Source organism: Sebastes umbrosus, chromosome 14 (genome assembly GCF_015220745.1).
Source record: "Sebastes umbrosus isolate fSebUmb1 chromosome 14, fSebUmb1.pri, whole genome shotgun sequence".
NCBI lineage: Eukaryota > Metazoa > Chordata > Actinopteri > Perciformes > Sebastidae > Sebastes > Sebastes umbrosus.
The window spans coordinates 10165684-10183581 of record NC_051282.1 but is presented as its reverse complement, the minus strand read 5'-3'; the positions used below and the strand labels follow the sequence as shown (position 1 = coordinate 10183581).

At 36.9% G+C, this 17898-nt stretch overlaps 2 protein-coding genes across 5 annotated transcripts; both read left to right on the top strand.

Annotated features, from left to right (window-relative positions):
• The first annotated feature begins 455 nt into the window (after positions 1 to 455).
• pdap1b (pdgfa associated protein 1b) lies at positions 456 to 4966 on the top strand. Of its 3 annotated transcripts, XR_005210051.1 has the most exons (7): positions 456 to 604; positions 1133 to 1224; positions 2018 to 2122; positions 2321 to 2442; positions 2660 to 2754; positions 2868 to 3019; positions 4288 to 4299. XR_005210051.1 is itself a non-coding variant. In XM_037793291.1 (6 exons), the coding sequence occupies exons 1-6, from the start codon at positions 592 to 594 to the stop codon at positions 4341 to 4343; spliced, it is 540 nt and encodes a 179-aa protein (XP_037649219.1). In that variant the 5' UTR covers positions 457 to 591; the 3' UTR covers positions 4344 to 4966. The 3 variants fall into 3 exon arrangements, 2 of the variants coding, with proteins under 2 accessions (XP_037649219.1, XP_037649218.1); XM_037793291.1 differs by lacking the exon at positions 2660 to 2754 and having other exon boundaries at positions 457 to 604; positions 4288 to 4966; XM_037793290.1 differs by lacking the exons at positions 456 to 604; positions 2660 to 2754 and having other exon boundaries at positions 1127 to 1224; positions 2018 to 2180; positions 2868 to 3018; positions 4286 to 4966.
• A 1161-nt stretch (positions 4967 to 6127) lies between these two features.
• Positions 6128 to 17088, top strand: shmt1 (serine hydroxymethyltransferase 1 (soluble)). Of its 2 annotated transcripts, XM_037793194.1 has the most exons (12): positions 6128 to 6294; positions 7624 to 7752; positions 9225 to 9370; positions 9471 to 9586; positions 9728 to 9888; positions 11653 to 11734; positions 11846 to 12058; positions 12211 to 12324; positions 12435 to 12557; positions 13234 to 13350; positions 13920 to 14030; positions 15888 to 16060. In XM_037793194.1, the coding sequence occupies exons 2-12, from the start codon at positions 7660 to 7662 to the stop codon at positions 16058 to 16060; spliced, it is 1449 nt and encodes a 482-aa protein (XP_037649122.1). In that variant the 5' UTR covers positions 6128 to 6294; positions 7624 to 7659. The 2 variants fall into 2 exon arrangements, with proteins under 2 accessions (XP_037649122.1, XP_037649123.1); XM_037793195.1 differs by lacking the exon at positions 6128 to 6294 and having other exon boundaries at positions 7660 to 7752; positions 15888 to 17088.
• Positions 17089 to 17898: the final 810 nt, after the last annotated feature.

Here is a 17898-nt window from a genome sequence, read left to right as displayed (position 1 = left end):
AATAATACATCTATACCTCTCTATGCAGTCTTAGCAAGCTATAGTACAGTTATTATTATATATATTAGTTCTATTTCTCCTTCTCCTCCCTCAAGTGACGTCACCATGTCAAAATACACATACTCCATTTATCAGCATTTCTTCTATCTTCTCTTAAACTAACTATTTACGTTTATAGAAACATTTATTTAGATCAGTTAACACATGTTTTGCTTAAATAAAAAGCAAAGCAGGTATCTTTCTGTCGTTCCTGGCATATTGCATCACTTTAGCACACAAGCATATTGCCTTAAGGTAAACAACATGGTTTAGGTTGTTGAATTTAATCATTTACGCCATTTAGTCAAACAACTGTGCATTATATCGACACATCTACATCATTTAGTTTATAGCAGCAAATAAGTTTACTAAATGCTTGAAAAAAAAGCCTTGTATTGAAGATTTGTCGACAGGCAGATCCTTGGACGACTCAGGGTATTTGATACTCATCCCTGCAGCCAGCTGTCAGCTCGTACTGCTGTTTTGACACTTATGTTTTCTGTCACTGTTTAGTTGTTAGAGAGTTTTTTAATAAAGGATTCGTTTGTCAAAATGCCCAAAGGAGGTAAGAATCATCTTAAAACCTGCTGCATTGTGTTGACATCAGTTTTTGTACATTTGTGAACCTGCTGTTAGCTTGGATGTATTAAAAGATCTGTCTGTTAGCTGCCCAACAACCGGCAGAGCTCCAGGCCACATGCTGCTCTTATTTACATATCTGTGTGTTGTTCATTAAACATTAAACAAGCACTGACAGCATGTTTATAAGCCGCACTGCTTCTGTTCACACCTGCCTGGCTGCTGTTCTTCACCCCTAGAATATTATATATAATATATATCTATATAATATATAGATATATATCTATATAATATACATCTATATATAATATATCTATATATAATTATATTATATTATATTATATTATATGTATTGTATTATATTATATATAATATATAAATATTATATATATATATATATTATATATATATACTGTATAATTATATTATATATATATATATATATATATATATATAGAATACCCCACTGTGTATGCAAATCTGTGTGTGATGTCATTTTTCATCATGGCTGCAGGTAGGAAAGGTGGCCACAAGGGTCGGGTGCGGCAGTACACCAGCCCTGATGAGATAGACGCCCAGATGAAGGCAGAGAAGGAAAGGAAAAAGGTTAGTGGAGTCAATCATTGTACATCCAAAGACTGTTTGATTCATGTTCCACTCTGCAGTGGTGGAAAATACAACTAATTACATTTACTCAAGTACTGTACTTAGAGCAGCAGGGGGCAGAATTGGAGCAAATATGATTAAAAAAAAGTTATTTTTATAAAACAGTCACTATATCCTGACAGTAGTGCATGAGACAGGTAATCTGAAAAAAATCATGTGCCTCTGTGACCTCCAGTGCTCATAATGGCATCTGCAAGATTTCACAGACTGGAGGAAAACAACCAATCAGGGACGAGCTGGAGCCTGTCGTCTCTGAGCAGCTGTCAATCACTCGCAAACTCCAATCAAGCAGTCAAACTAGGCAGCGCTGATCAAATATGAATCAATATTCTGTTACTGTAATAACTATTTCTCTCCTCAAATGTTTTCAGAAACATCTTGTAGTGTACTGTTTAGCTGTAAAATGAGAAAGTTTGTGACCCGGCTGCCATGTTGAGATCAGTTGAGGAAATATGGATCCTACACTTCCCAAAATGCAAATCAATAGCATCTTTACATTGGAAAGAGTAAACTATGTAACTGATCTTGATGTTTAACATTCCCGGAGTGCCCTCCAAGACTCTCATTAACTCTCCACCAGTCAGAAGAGAGGACCTGATAGGTGAAAGAAGCTGACGTGGTGTTTGAATGGAGTAAAAACCTGCATACATAGGTGGTATTCCCTGTTGTAACTTCATGTGTTTGACCTGATGCCTTGGTTTGATAACAGTCTCCTGTGTGTTGTGTGTTATAGCAAGAGCAGGAAGCAGAAGCGGCAGGGGGCGCAGCTCAGAATGACACGGCGGAGGAGAAGCCACCGGCATCAGGATCAGAAGACAGCGACGACGAAAACTCAGATGTACCACCACACTGTTTCTGTCATTCGCTTGCTCTGTTACCAAACACACATTCATAAAGTATAATAATTTGTTATTAGTAATTTATGTGCACCTGTGAAGCACCTTGTAACTTTTTTTCAGCATGCATTATCATTGTTTGATAATATATTCAAAGCATTCACTTCAATCTGTATGAGCTGTTGTGATGTGTTTTGCAGAGGAGGAGAGCGGGTGTGGAGGGCTTGATAGAGATTGAGAACCCCAACAGAGCGGCTCAGAAGTCCAAGAAGGTGACGCAGATTGAGCTGGACGAGCCCAAGCAGTTATCAAGGAGAGAGAGGTGTGTGTTTGGTGTCACATCATATCAGTGCTAAATGGGAACTTCTTTTTAAACATATAGTATTTATTGAAAACATCTTAACGATAGAAGTTGCATGCCATAACAGTTGGAGCAGTGTGGAGCGTTGATGACCAGCTCTTCTTTCTTGTACATTATGTGCTTGAAACGTGAAAGTGTTATGTGTTTAAATAAGCATATTATTTGCATATTTTGAAAGAGGTGTGACGGTGCTGCACAAGAGAATGACGGCACAGCGTCACATCCTACGGAAAGCCCTGCATGTACAACAATGCAACACTAAAAGGCTGATGGGTTGGTTTTGTTTATGTTTTATGTCTATAAATTCCCAGTTCCCCATGTTTGATAACGACTTTCCTTATCACACTTTGCCTCTCCTTGTCACACGCACACACACTCTGGCACAGAGAGGAGATCGAGAAGCAGAAAGCGAAGGAGCGCTACATGAAGATGCACTTGGCAGGGAAGACAGACCAGGCCAAAGCCGACCTCGCTCGCCTCGCCATTATCAAGAAACAGAGAGAAGATGCGGCAAAAAAGAAAGAAGCAGAGAAAAAAGGTACGCAAAACATTTAATAATGTAACTTTTATTATACAGTGATGATTGTATAATACAGAGTATAAATATTGACGGCCCTAAGCCAGGGAAACACTACACAATGTATTACCTAATGTGGACATGAAAGCTTGTCCTTATCTTGAAGAAACTGCAGTATTCTTCACAAAATAGAGCACGTCAGCATGGACTGTTGACATGTTATCTTTAGGTATGTGGGGGTTTGGCGTTCTCTTGTCTTCAAAATGAGGCTCAGAGCAGCAGGAGGAGGTAAAATGACATCACATGTACTTTATTTATCATTCCCACGACACTGGTTGCGTGCCTGTCTACAAACAAATGCTTCAAAAGTTAGTCCTTAATATATAAATTATATAGTCTATATGAAATAGCTACATGGTAAAGCCTTTTATAAATATTTAAACTAATTATGATAAATAATAAATAGAATAAATATTTCCAGCTATACACTGATGTCACATGCCTGATAAACACAAATACAGAGTAATCAGATTACAACAATAGTTTGATTTAACCACACTGGCATGAGCTCCCATAAGCAGAATTATTGGGTGTAGGCACGCAGGAGTGGAACAAGGAATCTGATTGAATGAATGAATGAATGAATGAAGAAAATCCTGCACACTGCCGTTGGGAAAGCACTACTTCCAGTTTATTTTAACCAACATTTGGGTTGCAAGTGGACCATTACACATTATTCTACACCATTATAATGTTCTGAACTGTATGCACTATTGTGTTCTGGAGTCCAGTTTGTTAATTTTGTAGTTTGTCGTAGTTTGTTGCAATCTTCAAATGATAGTCCCTCAAAATATTTCACATCAGATTTTCTAAGAAATTTCAGTTAGTATGTGCTTTTTTTTCCTATCAATTTAGATGACGTAATTGTGTATCACAATATCTCAATATAGGATTTAATCACGATATGATTCCATTGAAAGATGATAAGTTGTCATATTGAATTATCGCCTAGCCCCCCAAAAAAGCCACGAGAAGCCTGCCTTTGTTTACTTCTGTCTGAGATCGAAACCCCACATTTAAAAAAAATTACTAAAGATTTCATGTGTGTGAAAACGGAAAACTTTGACAGGCATAGTAACAGTAACTAAGGGGGGGAGCGAGGCTTAGTTAACAGCCAGTTCAGAATATAGTTTTCCTTTCTACACGGAGAGTCAAATATACTGCCTCTGTATACCCGTCCATGCAGTGCGTCAAGCTGATTGTGTCTGTCTTTTATTTTCTGCTTACAGCAAAAGATGCAGCGGCAACAGCGGCGAGAGGAATAAACTCCCTCTCAATGAAATGATGCCGGGGCGTTTTTACATGTTCACGGACTGGCACAATATATATCTGACTATTTTTAAAAGAAGAGCTATGATGTCTACATTACATTGCATATGACCATTTTGGAAAATGGTTGTGGAGACACCAGTGGATAGGAGGATATTTATATTTTGGCATGGAATAATGGCCTCGTTGATCCCTCCAGGAAGTAAAGCTGCACTTGAGAATACACCGGTCTTCACATACACTTGGAATGAACCCCTACTAAAAATATGATCTTGTACATGACATTAATAATGGTTTACTTGTCATTGTACAATTCTGACTTTGCTAACTGAGCTTTGCCACTATGTTTTTTGGGGGATCTTACATTGTATATAACTGACTCATGAAAATATTTCAGATTAATATGATGGAACCAGTACAATGTGTACATTTCTTTATTTCCCTGTGAGAAAACAACTGGTTTAGAGCAGGTTCTACCAGCCTCAGGTACAAGAGTCCACGTTGCATCCACTGATGTCAAAATGAGATGAGTCAATAAAGCAGATGTTTATTTTGGAATAGTAGAAGTTGAATGTGGCAGTGCAGAGGAAGCTTTGCAGCATACCTGATCAGTTAAATGAATAAATAAATAAAAATAAATTGTGGGTTAATCTGGCCCTAAAGAATTTAGGAACACTGAAGGTAAAGATGTTTAAATGAAGATGATGATGAACTTATCAAGTGTTAGATAGGAATATAGGGTAGAATTTAGTCTCTGGGCCAGTGTGTATAAAGTCTCAGAGGAACGTTTCGGTCTTAAGTGAATCAAAATTCTAAGAATTATGTAATTTTGCTCTATTTTTTTATGAAAAATAGGCATGTCCCACCCACACTCCCTATTCAACGTGAAAAAGTTCATGACTTAGATGGATTCAACGTTAATACAATCAAATGTTTACGTTAATCTGATTTTTCCACATGTCACATATGTGACATAAAATTTTTCCAAAGTTCACATAAACCACATCTATATCAATTATGAAATGTGCAATATGTATCGGCCCAGCTGTGAAATTTGTTTGTTTATTTATTTTGCACAATTTAAGACTATACAACATAACAAAAAAATAAATTAATAATATAAAGTGCAGGAAGAGCCAAAAAAACACTGGGCATATCTGAAGCCTCCACCTAGAGACAAGATTAATATAAAGAAATAATATGACTACATAATAGTGATAACAAACAATTAGGACAATTTATATATAATAACAACAATAACAATAATATATCAAAAAAAGACAAGTGTGTGTGTTCCATGGAAGTGTATGGTTAGTGTTTGTTATAGATATTGATTTAAATATCTATAAAGACTTCTGGATAATCGTAACCAAACAACATTGTGAACGGGAAAAAACTAAAAACATAAAAACAGATACATGGACAAAATGGGGAAAAGCAAATACAAGAATTCTGGTGGGTTGAATAATATGAATAATAAAACAAATGACAAATAAAAACAAATCTAAATATATAAACTTGCCATCATATAAAATTGAATAGGACCTCCAGAGATTAATCTCACTTATAAATGTTTACCTTTTTACTACTTACTTAATATACATCCTTATTTATATTTTTAAATAATTTTATGAATATTAATAATGTATTATCAGTATGACTGAGAGAAAAATATAACATGTAGGACTTTCAGCTTTATTACCACAGCTTTATCCTACTTTATAACACACTTTATTTTGATAATGTTACACATGGTGTTAGCTGTAATTCCAGTGTTGACCAGAGGGGGCGCTAATACACCTAATATGCTGAGTAAACATCCACCAGAAGAAGAAGGTGTGCGCTGATTGGTGTAAAGTTTGGCGGACTTTATCCTCAGTATAAAATCAGTTCATTGTTCAGCCCCTGTGTTCGCTGTTCAGTCCTGTATTGGAGGAGACAGCAGCGGGAGTACATCCACTCTACTGGTGAGTTAACCCACTAGTTAATGTTTAACAGGTGAACACAATAGAAAGGGTTATTTTGGCAGGCAGTAACTTTTCCAAGAAGATTAACTCAGGTTAGAGATACATTTTTAGTGAGTTTAATCAAACTTTTCCTCCATTTACTGCCACGTTTCTGTGTCAGTCGAGCAGAGCAGATACATAACGGTATCTAAAGTCTCTTTAATATGTAGCTGTTGAGCAGCATTTGACCTGCAGTGACTTTCACCTCCTGTCGTCAGGACAACCAGCCTCAGATAAAGACTTAACTGTAAACACAAGGGGAAACTTCATAGAGTAGTAAAGGTGTTATCTGAGTTACCTAATAACCTGTGTTAAGGACAGTGTCTGCAGGTCATTTGTTTATCAGTCTGTGTGGTTCAAAGTTTAACTGGTGAGTTACTTAGTATCACTGCTGCATGTCCTCCTTTGTCTGAGGCTTAGCACTGTGATAATGGATCTGTATGCCAGCAGCACTCACTGTATACTCATTCATCTACAGACATCTGCACTATTTTCTATTCAACTTTTTGTTTATTATATTTTTTATATATATATATATATATATATATATATATATTATAATATTTTTTATTATATTCATTATATTTTTATTATATAATTTTTTTTATAATACTTATTATATTTTTGACACGTTAAACGAGGAAACAAATGATCACTGATTGGATACTAGCTTTATCTATCTGCCTATCCATCTGTTTTTGCGAGACCTTGGGTTGAATGGCCAATTTCTGCCATAAATCTGTATCACTTTCTGCGATAAAGCAAAGCAGCACCAATCCTCTCAGCTATCAGCTTCATATAAGGGCCATTTATTAATGTGAAAATGGTACATGTGGCACTTTTTTTTTTTTTTTTAATTATATTTTTATTGACACTTTGCAACATACATGACATAATTTACAGATCCTGTATACATACACCAGCCAACCATGTCTGTTTTAAAGTGCCGTATTTTAAGATTTGTTATACACATAAAAACAAACATTGAAAACAACAGTATGAACAAATAGGGAGTGTTCTTTTCATTATCATACAATCGTATATTTGTAAAATTTAAATCTGGTCTGTGGGGTGTCACATAGTTGTCCCAACGTGACACAAATAATTCCAGTTCATGGTTAACATATGCTGTTAGCCTCTCCATTTTGTAAATGTCCATTGTGATGTCCATCCATGTATTCAGAGTTGTCTATTCAACTTTTCAATAAAACAAGATTTTATCTCACTTGGACATTGTTTTTATGTCTTTATGATTCATATCTCTAAATGAAGAATTATCTTCCCCTTTAGATTTCCACTTGATTTGACCAGAGAAACCGAGAAACCATGTCTTTAACAAATGGCCACAATGTGAACAAGGAAACATGGGATTCACACAACAAGATGATGCTGGAGCCTCTGTCCGTCAACGACTCGGAGGTTTGTGCTCACTGGATTTTAACAATAGAAGGTCTTATTTACGCCCATGTTGTGGTGATTCAGTGGGATCAGCAGTACTAATGACCCTCTCAAGAAATGCTTACATTTTTTAGTTATTCTTTGGATGGGGTTGGTGTAAACATTATAATTTTTCACAGCTGCAACTAACAATTATTTTCATGATTGTTTAGTCCAATTATTATACATTTTGTTCACTAAAGAACTTGTATGACAAATTGTTATTGTCTCCTGAACATGGCTGGAAATTAACACTTTACCAAAGTGTCCCGCAACTGTCCTGAAGTCTACTTTCAACTGTCCCAGACTTGACAACCAATGTCCCAAATTGAAGTTATTTTTTTGCGTTCTACATAATAAATACAGTTTTATTGTAAACTATGAAAGTTTACTCTCATCACCTCATTGACCCACTCTGGTCTTCCATGGAATTTCTGCTAGTTGTTCCCTGCACTTATACCTGAAAAAACATTGAAATCACAACTCAACGTATCAATAATCTTTCCGTTTTATTCTAAATTGTGAAGCTGTTTGTAAAGTCTGCTTAAATATGAGCCCTATAAAATAATAATCTATCATCCTGCCGACGTTTAATAATGATGACTGAGATATCACCGCGATTATAGTTTACATGCCGCCACCACATAAAAGACTTTAGGTTTAGGCAACAAAACTACTCGGTTAAGTTTAGGAAAGAAAAAGTCATGGTTTGGGTTCAAATAAGTATGTTTGTTAAGTAACTTAACTTTTGTAGTCAACATAATTTAAAATAAGTCAACATTGACTTTTGGTTTCACACGTACACGAATACACTGGTCTCCTGGGTGACCCGTCCGTCTATCCACCACCCAACATACATCCTATGCGGACTTTGATTAAAGCGTATTTCTGTTGAACCTGGGAATTTGTGTGTCCACCATGTCAAAAAGGACCCTAGTTGACTTTCCACTGACATTGTTTCCGCGGTGCTGACACATAATATTAACACTGCGTGCCACCACCAGGTAATGTGCTGTTAAGAGGTCGTGGTCATTTCAGGTATTTCCGTGAGATCAGGCTGGTCTAAACTGTGTACCAGCAGGATGTTTGCTGAGCAAACTTTGAAAGTTTACAGGTCAGACCCAGTGCTGCCGCTGTGAACCCTGGAGCTAGGCAGGAAGTTTGCTGATATGAGCAAACTGAATCTAACCTGTGTAACAGCAGCAACAGAAAGTTTACTCGGCAAACATTTAATGTTTGCTTTTCTAAAATGTTCCTGTTTCATCAACGTCATAACTTTACAGTCCATTCCAATTAATCTGTTGTTTAAACAATTAGTTGTTTGGGCTATAAAATGTCAGAAAATTGTGAAAATGTCGATCAGTGTTTCCCAAAGTCAAAATTGTGATCATGATTAATATTGGATTAATTGTGCAGCCCTAGCTTGAACAATACAATGTTTGTTTGTGTTTTAGGTGTTCTCCATTATAAAAAAAGAGAAACACAGGCAGACGTACGGTCTGGAGCTGATAGCGTCGGAGAACTTTGCCAGCAGAGCCGTTCTAGAGGCTCTGGGTTCCTGCATGAACAACAAATACTCAGAGGGATATCCCGGTCAGAGGTACCACAATTAATCAAATAATTAAAAAATGTATAAGTGGTGTATTCTGCTTTCTCCTACCTATCTAATAAGTAATAATCATTATGATCCATGTGTTCAGGTACTATGGTGGTACGGAGCATGTTGATGAGCTGGAGAGACTCTGTCAGAAGAGAGCACTAGTGACCTATGGTCTGGACTCAGACAAATGGGGCGTCAACGTGCAGCCATACTCAGGTATCAAATAGTGATTAAACCTATAAAACTATTTTAATGTTTTGTGTAGAGCCTGATTAATGTGATCAGTATTTAGACATTCAAACTCCTCCTCTGTACTCCTTGCTTTTTGTCATATTTTTGTTTATGCTTCCTTGTCAGGTTCCCCTGCTAACTTTGCAATCTACACGGCCGTTGTGGAGCCCCATGGCAGGATCATGGGGCTGGACCTTCCTGATGGAGGTCACCTGACACACGGCTTCATGACTGAGAAGAAGAAAATTTCAGCAACGTCCATCTTCTTTGAGTCCATGCCGTATAAGGTACAAAACAATTACATGTATTTGTCAACACAGGGTTAAATTTTGCAACTATTTTAGATTTAGTCTTAAAACAAAATGCTTATTACTTTAAGTCACATTTTAGTAATTTTCAACCTTCATAGTTTGTCTAGTTTTAGTTGATGAAAACTCAAAACGTTTTTGTCCAGTTTTAGTCACCAAAAAGTCATTTGATTTTAATCAAAATGTTTCCTCTTTTAATTTTGTCATTTTATTTTATTATTTAATCTTAGTCCTGTTTAGTCATCAGATTATATTGAACATTTCTGTAATTGTAGTCAATCTTATTTCACATAAAACTTTATCTCAATATCTGATGAAAAACAGGTTAAATGATTAAGAATGCAGCTTTGCAGTTAATTTGAGTCCTTCTGACTGCTCATTAGTGATGCGCGGTTCAGTCGCGCATCACTAAAAGAGAGATTCTGGTAAAGTTTTTATGTTTTTAAACTACATTTTAGTCTCCCCTTTTTTCGTCAACGATATCGCATGTTTGATATCGTCACCGATAGTGTTTAATGACGTCGGTGCCGTCTCGTCATCGTCTCGTCTTAGTCATGGACAAAAAGGTCGTTGATGAACATATTTCATCATAATTTTCGTTAACTAAATTAACACTGACACACACTCATCCAGGAAGTCTTAAAGAGTTGGGTACAAATTTCTCAAAGATGTGAACAATAACTGTACACTATGTTATATAGCATATACTGTAATAATTGTGAGATAAATAAGAATTTAGGCACAATGCTCCTATTGTGGAGGTAGTAGTAGTAACGGCATAGATTGAGAATATGTACAGTTAAATCATGACTGTGAGCCTCACCAAATCCTTTATCTATGATAAGTGTTTGAGTATGAATCAAACCAGGCGTTTTGTCTTAATTTCTTTATTCTAGCTTAAAATGTGCCTTTCTGAAACACATGTTAAGTTTGGAGTAGTTACTTCTTGTTTATGGAGTCCTGGACCAAGTTGAACAAGATTAGTCCTCATTAGTGCAAGTATGTGCACATGGCATTGGCCTGCAGCTCCTCGTGAGAGCTGGAAATGAGAACAAAAGGCTCATAATTTGACACAATTGGGGAGTAAAAACAGTGGAAACAAAAAAAAATGTATCAAATTTGAAACAAAAAACCTCGTAGTAATCCAATCCATGTCTCCTGTAGGCAACTTTACTTTATCAGGCATCTTTACTTTATCATTTCACCTGTCACCAGTTCAGTGTGAACATTATATCTGATGTGTTGAAATACAATGTAATCCAGACAACGTTACGTTTCTTAAAAATGTAGATTTGGCTAATTTAGATGGTGTTGCATATGAATATAATAATAGGGACAAAAGGTTGGAATATCACTTGGAGAAATGGCAATTAATGAACCTTACTGGTCATGCTTTATTACTGTATTATAATTGGATTCCAGATTAGCCTTCCCACGATATTGAGCAAGTTGATGATTACGATTTTTATTTGACACTATGCATCCAAAATCTGTTGTTGGAGCATAAATGGGGGAAGGCGGGGGGGGGGGATATGTGTATAGAATCAATAAAATCAGATGTTAGTTCAAAGCACAGTGTGTAAAAAATGAATAAAGATGTTTTTACTCAAAGTGTTTTCAGGTTGTTTCAGTCTAATGGGCTTACAATCCTAAAGTACAATCCGTTTTAAATATCGCTGTGTTCTTATGTTCATTATATCAGCTGTTTTGGTGAATTAATATGACATGGTCTTCTGTTTTTAGGTGAATCAAGAAACTGGCTACATTGACTATGACAGACTGCAAGAAAACGCTCGGCTGTTCCACCCCAGACTCATCATTGCAGGTACTTGTTTTACTTTCACACATTTAAAACAAATCAGTGAAATGAAGAGGAGTAAATATCCAAAGAACCTGAAAACAATCACATTCACCTCTGTGTCTTTTTCCTCTCCAGGAACGAGCTGCTATTCCCGCAACCTAGAGTACGGCCGCCTGAAGCAGATCGCTAATGAGAATGGTGCATATTTGATGGGAGACATGGCTCACATCAGTGGATTGGTGGCTGCCGGAGTGGTGCCCTCACCCTTTGACTACTGTGACATTGTTTCCACGACAACACACAAGACGCTGCGTGGCTGCCGCGCTGGACTCATCTTCTACAGGAAAGGTAGAAATGGAACATGATGCTTCTGCCAAAACAAACCATTTGCTTTGTTTGTTGTCATCAATGCTCTTTTTTTTCTATATTTGTACTCTGTGGTTTCTCTACCTTTTTTTTTTAATTTTTCTTCCCTCTGTCTCTCTATTTCCCTCCTCCAGGCGTGCGGAGTGTCGATGCCAAGGGGAAGGAGACTCTGTACAACTTGGAGTCTTTGATCAATCAGGCTGTGTTTCCAGGGCTGCAGGGAGGACCACACAACCACGCTATTGCAGGTACACCTCATCCTTTTTCTCCCTTTTGATTTTGTCTTCTCAGTTTCATCTTGATTGCCATTCAAGTATGTCAGCATCTATCTCATTTAGGTCATGTTTTTCACTGGCAGGTGTTGCTGTAGCTCTCAAACAAGCCATGACGCCGGAGTTCAAGGCCTACCAGCTACAGGTTCTTGCTAACTGCAAAGCTCTATCCAGTGCCCTTATTGACCACGGCTACAAGATTGTCACTGGTAAGTGCCACGGTGCCACTCTACAAACACACATTGACATGAAACGCATCTAGAATATCAGTTGCTGTTGTAGAGAAGCAAATTGCATTTACCACAAAGAAAACGATGACAAGAACTGATTAAACTTATCTTTTCATTTCCTCCCGTTAATTTGAGGCATTTTGAGTATAATTGTCAGTGAATAATGTAAATTGAGTTAGTATGGCATCTTGAATGCATTTGTTAAATCTGTCTGTGCTGTTCAGACAAAAATCACACTCTGATCTATTTGATATTTCTCGAGTGGTCTACGAGGTCCAACTGATCGTATTTACACTCATAATCAAAGGATAATTTTCCTCATAATCATGCACCATGTTTTTCATAATTGCAAGATGACGATCTCAGATAGTTTTCTTCTAATTACAATATGCAAAGTCATAAAAATAATTAGAAAACGTTTTCCTATCTTCAGTGACTATACAGTACACTTCTTTAGGGTTGAAAATGCCAATGTCACATTAACTTAAACATCCATATATCCCCAAAAAAAGGGTGATGACATACCATGCTTGATGTCTGTGTTTTATTTTACTGATGGTATATGGAAAGGTGGCTGCAATAGCAGATTTCCGATAGCAGTTAATAGCTTCATAGTCTTATGTAGTTCTAATATTCTTTTTCTCTTCCTGTGTAGGCGGTTCCGACAACCATCTGATTCTGCTGGACTTGCGCAACAAAGGAAGTGATGGAGGACGAGCTGAGAAAGTTTTGGAAGCCTGTGCTATTGCTTGTAATAAGAACACCTGTCCAGGTAGTGTGTGTGTGTGTGTGTGTGTGTGTGTGTGTGTGTGTGTGTGTGTGTGTGTGTGTGTGTGTGTGTGTGTGTGTGTGTGTGTGTGTGTGTGTGTGTGTGTGTGTGTGTGTGTGTGTGTGTGTGTGTGTGTGTGTGTGTGTGTGTGTGTGTGTGTGTGTGTGTGTGTGTGTGTGTGTGTGTGTGTGTGTGTGTGTGTGTGTGTGTGTGTGTGTGTGTGTGTGTGTGTGTGTGTGTGTGTGTGTGTGTGTGTGTGTGTGTGTGTGTGTGTGTGTGTGTGTGTGTGTGTGTGTGTGTGTGTGTGTGTGTGTGTGTGTGTGTGTGTGTGTGTGTGTGTGTGTGTGTGTGTGTGTGTGTGTGTGTGTGTGTGTGTGTGTGTGTGTGTGTGTGTGTGTGTGTGTGTTTTAGCACTGATATGATATTATACATGCAGTTTTGTTTGCACCTAGTGTGAGTAATCTTGAGGCAAAAGTAGTCTATCCTTTTTCTCTGTGAATGTAGGTTTGGATGTAGCCCTTTTCCCTACAGAGTGCCATTCTTAACATTTTTACATACATGTGTTTGTGTAGGGGATAAGAGTGCTCTGCGCCCGAGTGGTCTGAGGCTCGGCTCTCCAGCTCTGACCTCCAGAGGCATGATGGAGGAGGACTTCAAGAAGGTTGCCGAGTTCATTCACAGAGGTAATCTTTTAAAGGCCTTGTATTAATGAATTAATACATTTTTTTAAAATGTATTTCCGATTTATGACTAGAAGAACTTTAATCTTCAGGATCTGAGCTTTCAGATGATTTACACCACTTCTATGTGACATCTACTGTTGACCTGCTATCTGCCCCCTGACCCCCCTAAAAAAGATGTGAAAAATGCATCAATGGTAAAGAGGGGTGGAGTGGAAGAGGTTAAAAAAAAGAAGCTAAAATTGACAAGATATTGTCTGAGAAATATGTTTGAACTGAGGTGACCAGACCACTGAGGGGGTGTCAAGGTATTAGATTATTGGTGTTTAAATCATACTCCACTATAAAATCTATCCTTTGAGTATCAAACACTCCCTTATGTGCAGCTGACCGAAGTTAACACCATGTATGGAGCTGCCAAAACTAAACAAATACAAACACACCAAACCTGTTTTACAAATGCTCTATGATTCACTAACAAACAGTGTGGTTTGCAAATATAAAACATCTTAAACAAACTAAGGCATTTCGTTTTGCAAATACAAAACATACCACTCAAACAAATACACAACATATTTGTAATGCTTCAGAAACAAATATGTCTTACAGGTACACAAATTATATCCTACAAGTACAAAAACATATATCCTACAAAAAGCAGAAGCTACCGCCAAGTTACATGTCAACAAACACTATAATGCGGGCTGCAGAATAAAGTAGTGCTTTCAGAGTTTATTTTCTTAGCGACCCTGTCTTTGAACGGTCTGAATGAGACAGCAGAGGAGCGACAGGTGATCAGAGACGGGAGAGGACGGGAGATGGAGAGACAGACAGCTGCAGCTGGACTCAGTGCCTGTCGGAGGGCTCTTTCAGTGTCACTAGTCAGCGCTGCAGTAACGATACTGATCTCCGATTCAGCGTCACTTTCTGAAATGCACGGTTTTGTCCTTGGTTTGTAACTTGTAAAACAAATTTTACATCCAGGAACAATACAATTGTGTCCCTCCTTTTGTTTTCTTCTGCCCTGTGGCTCCTCAGTCTCCACCTTTTACTGTCTCTACCATTGTATTGTATTTGTACCTTTATATTGCCCAATAGTGCCACCTGCTGTTGTGGAGGGCAAACTACTCTGAATAATGTGTTGTCCTTATTTCATGGGCTGTTTAGGGATTTATACATTATTATTATTATTATATACTTATATATACTCTTTATATAAAAAAGAAAAAAAATAAGCATTCCAATAGTGATTTGGAGGTCAAATACCATGGCAACGGTCGAAGCTCCGAAGCATTTGGGTCAGCCCTACCAGTAAGACATATTTGATTATGAAGTAGCAATATGATGTGTATGGGGCACCCTGGTCAAGCAAATTATCATTTTTACATTTTCTTTTTGTACGGATTGAACTAACGAGATATAAAGGGTTAATTAAGAAGAAGTGCTGCTAGCCAGATTTGATACTAGCCATTCCATTGCTTTTAAACTGTCTAATATTAAAGTTGGTTTTACATAAAAACATAAGAGGAGAAGTCAACTACAACTTAAGTAAAAAAAAAAAAAAAAAGTCCAGTCACAAAGCTTAAATTTCTATGGTACCTACTGCTAAAGATTTCCCTTGAAGAAATTATGTCATATTGTACAGTTTTGATCAGTTCACCGTGACATGCTGGTGTTTTGTTCTGATGAAGTGATGTGAGTTTGTTACAGTTCTGATTCAAGCCTCTGATTAGCTTCTTCTCCGTAGCTCAGGCAACTGAGGCTGTCGTAACATGTAGAGCCATCCACTCAAACAAAATATGGTTACACATAAATGAAATTGCAATCTGAAAGCCCTCCCTGCTCTCCTTCCTCCCGCAGGTATTGCGCTGACCTTGGAGCTGCAGAGAAGCCTGGATCCCAAAGCCACTCTGAAGGAGTTCCTTCAGGCGCTGGCCCAGGGGGAGAAGTTCCAGCAGCGGGTATCAGAAATCAGGGGAGAGGTGGAGGGTTTCGCTGGTCAGTTCCCCATGCCTGGCCTACCTGAGCTGTAAAGGGCAGCAGTTCAGACATTAATCACACTGGACTGATGATTATAACAAATGTTATAATGCCAAATTTTGGTGGTGTGTTGTGTGTATATTATTTAAGTGTACACCTCTTAATTCTGTCACTGCTCAAATCAAGACACTTCCTCATTACCTCACAACAGTTCAGTTTTAGCAGATTGTTTTTAGCAGATTTGTTTTAATAGAAAGATTTGCAGACTTCATTGTTGTCAAATTATCCAGTGTTGCTATGAGCCTATGCGGTTTTAAATGGGTGTTGTTTTACAATGTAGCCTTGGTCTCGGTTGTTCCGATCACAGTTCAGCTTTAATCTTGTCCGAAATCATTTCTTTTGTATTGAAATTACAAAGTTTTCTTACAGACTGTACTGCAGATTGAATCACAAAGCATGACTACTACTTTCATACATGAGTATTCTATATCATTATACTGTATACATATACAGTATAATAAATGAAAAAAAACACAATTGTTGCAATTAAAGACTCCATAATGAATGAAACGACAGCTATTGTGTATGAGCTTTCAATTTAACTGCAAACTGGTGCAGACTCCTTTTAAACCAAAACCTCTGCAAACATCATACCTCATATTATTTGGTGAAATTAACAATGTCAGCAGGATCACTGTCTGAAATGCATTCCTCTGTAAATTTGCACCCTGAGGTGTTAAATGAGGAAGACTGAATGTTATATTAAAAGAGACACATTATTTATCCCCACTCTGAATCTTCTGGACCTGATATCAATTCAAATCAGATAGTGCGGTAGGTAAAACAATAGCATATGTGCATGCTGTCATATTGAAAATATATATCAGATAACCGTATTCTCGATGTAATGGGATCAGTAATTTGTTATCTTGAGAAAACAATCTGTTTTCCAAAGGAGTATTTGACATAAATTCCATAGATGGCTGGATAAAATCAAATTATTGCAGCCACAGATGTTCTCTGCTTCTGCACAACTCCAATGAAATCGTGTTGCTATAAGAATAAATATGATGAAAAATCATTGCATAATGATTAGTTGAGTTTTCATTATTTCTTAAATTATTTCATGTATTATTGGTTTATTTGTAAATGTAAGTATGTTTTTATTTTTACAACACAACATTGTGTTGAACAGCCAAAGTACTGTATATACACAACTTTCATCCCAAGGTAAAAATAAAACTATTTAATCCAAGCATATAGTGGGTATATAGAGTGGATATGTAATGTGAAATGGGCATACAAGATTATGGCATGAATGTATTACCTTTTTTTTATTAAGTTAATTTATAATTCAAGAGCACAAATCACTAAATTGTGTGCACTAATTATTAAATGGAGTACACAATGTTTTTTTCCCTCCATGACACCTCCCAGGCTCCATACATTTCTTCTTCTATGTAACAAATTATTTCTGGCAGCATGCAGAAGGTGGCATTTAGGAAATAAAAAATGTCTATAATATTAACAGTTAATTAAGTATGAAAAAAAAACAGCAAACAGATCAAATATCTCAAAATACATATTTTGAGGAATATGAAAAGTCTAAATAATTAATAAAAAATATTATTATATTGGTTTATTTATTTTGGCTTTAGTCTGTTTGTTCTGAGGGTGTTTGGGTGAACTTATTAAATTTTTTTCTTACTTGTTTTTCTTTTACAATATTATTTTCTCCTCAAAATCCCATTGATAAATTAATAAATCAGTAGAAAGGCCACCATAATTTTTTTTTTTATTGAACAAATTCAAATTTACAAACAACATGGCTCATAGATCATTGTATTGCAGTAAAAGGACAAGGTGCATACAGAACAAGAACAAATAAAAT

What these genes read in the sequence shown, in the direction of transcription:
- pdap1b (XM_037793290.1), top strand. Translation starts at nt 2,058, where the DNA reads ATGACACGGCGGAGGAGAAGCCACCGGCATCAGGATCAGAAGACAGCG. An exon ending in ACCAAACACACATTCATAAA is followed by an intron (nt 2,181 to 2,320) that starts GTATAATAATTT and finishes TGTGTTTTGCAG; the next exon opens with AGGAGGAGAGCGGGTGTGGA. An exon ending in CAGTTATCAAGGAGAGAGAG is followed by an intron (nt 2,443 to 2,867) that starts GTGTGTGTTTGG and finishes ACTCTGGCACAG; the next exon opens with AGAGGAGATCGAGAAGCAGA.
- shmt1 (XM_037793195.1), top strand. Translation starts at nt 7,660, where the DNA reads ATGTCTTTAACAAATGGCCACAATGTGAACAAGGAAACATGGGATTCA. An exon ending in TTGAGTCCATGCCGTATAAG is followed by an intron (nt 9,889 to 11,652) that starts GTACAAAACAAT and finishes TTCTGTTTTTAG; the next exon opens with GTGAATCAAGAAACTGGCTA. An exon ending in CCCCAGACTCATCATTGCAG is followed by an intron (nt 11,735 to 11,845) that starts GTACTTGTTTTA and finishes TTTCCTCTCCAG; the next exon opens with GAACGAGCTGCTATTCCCGC.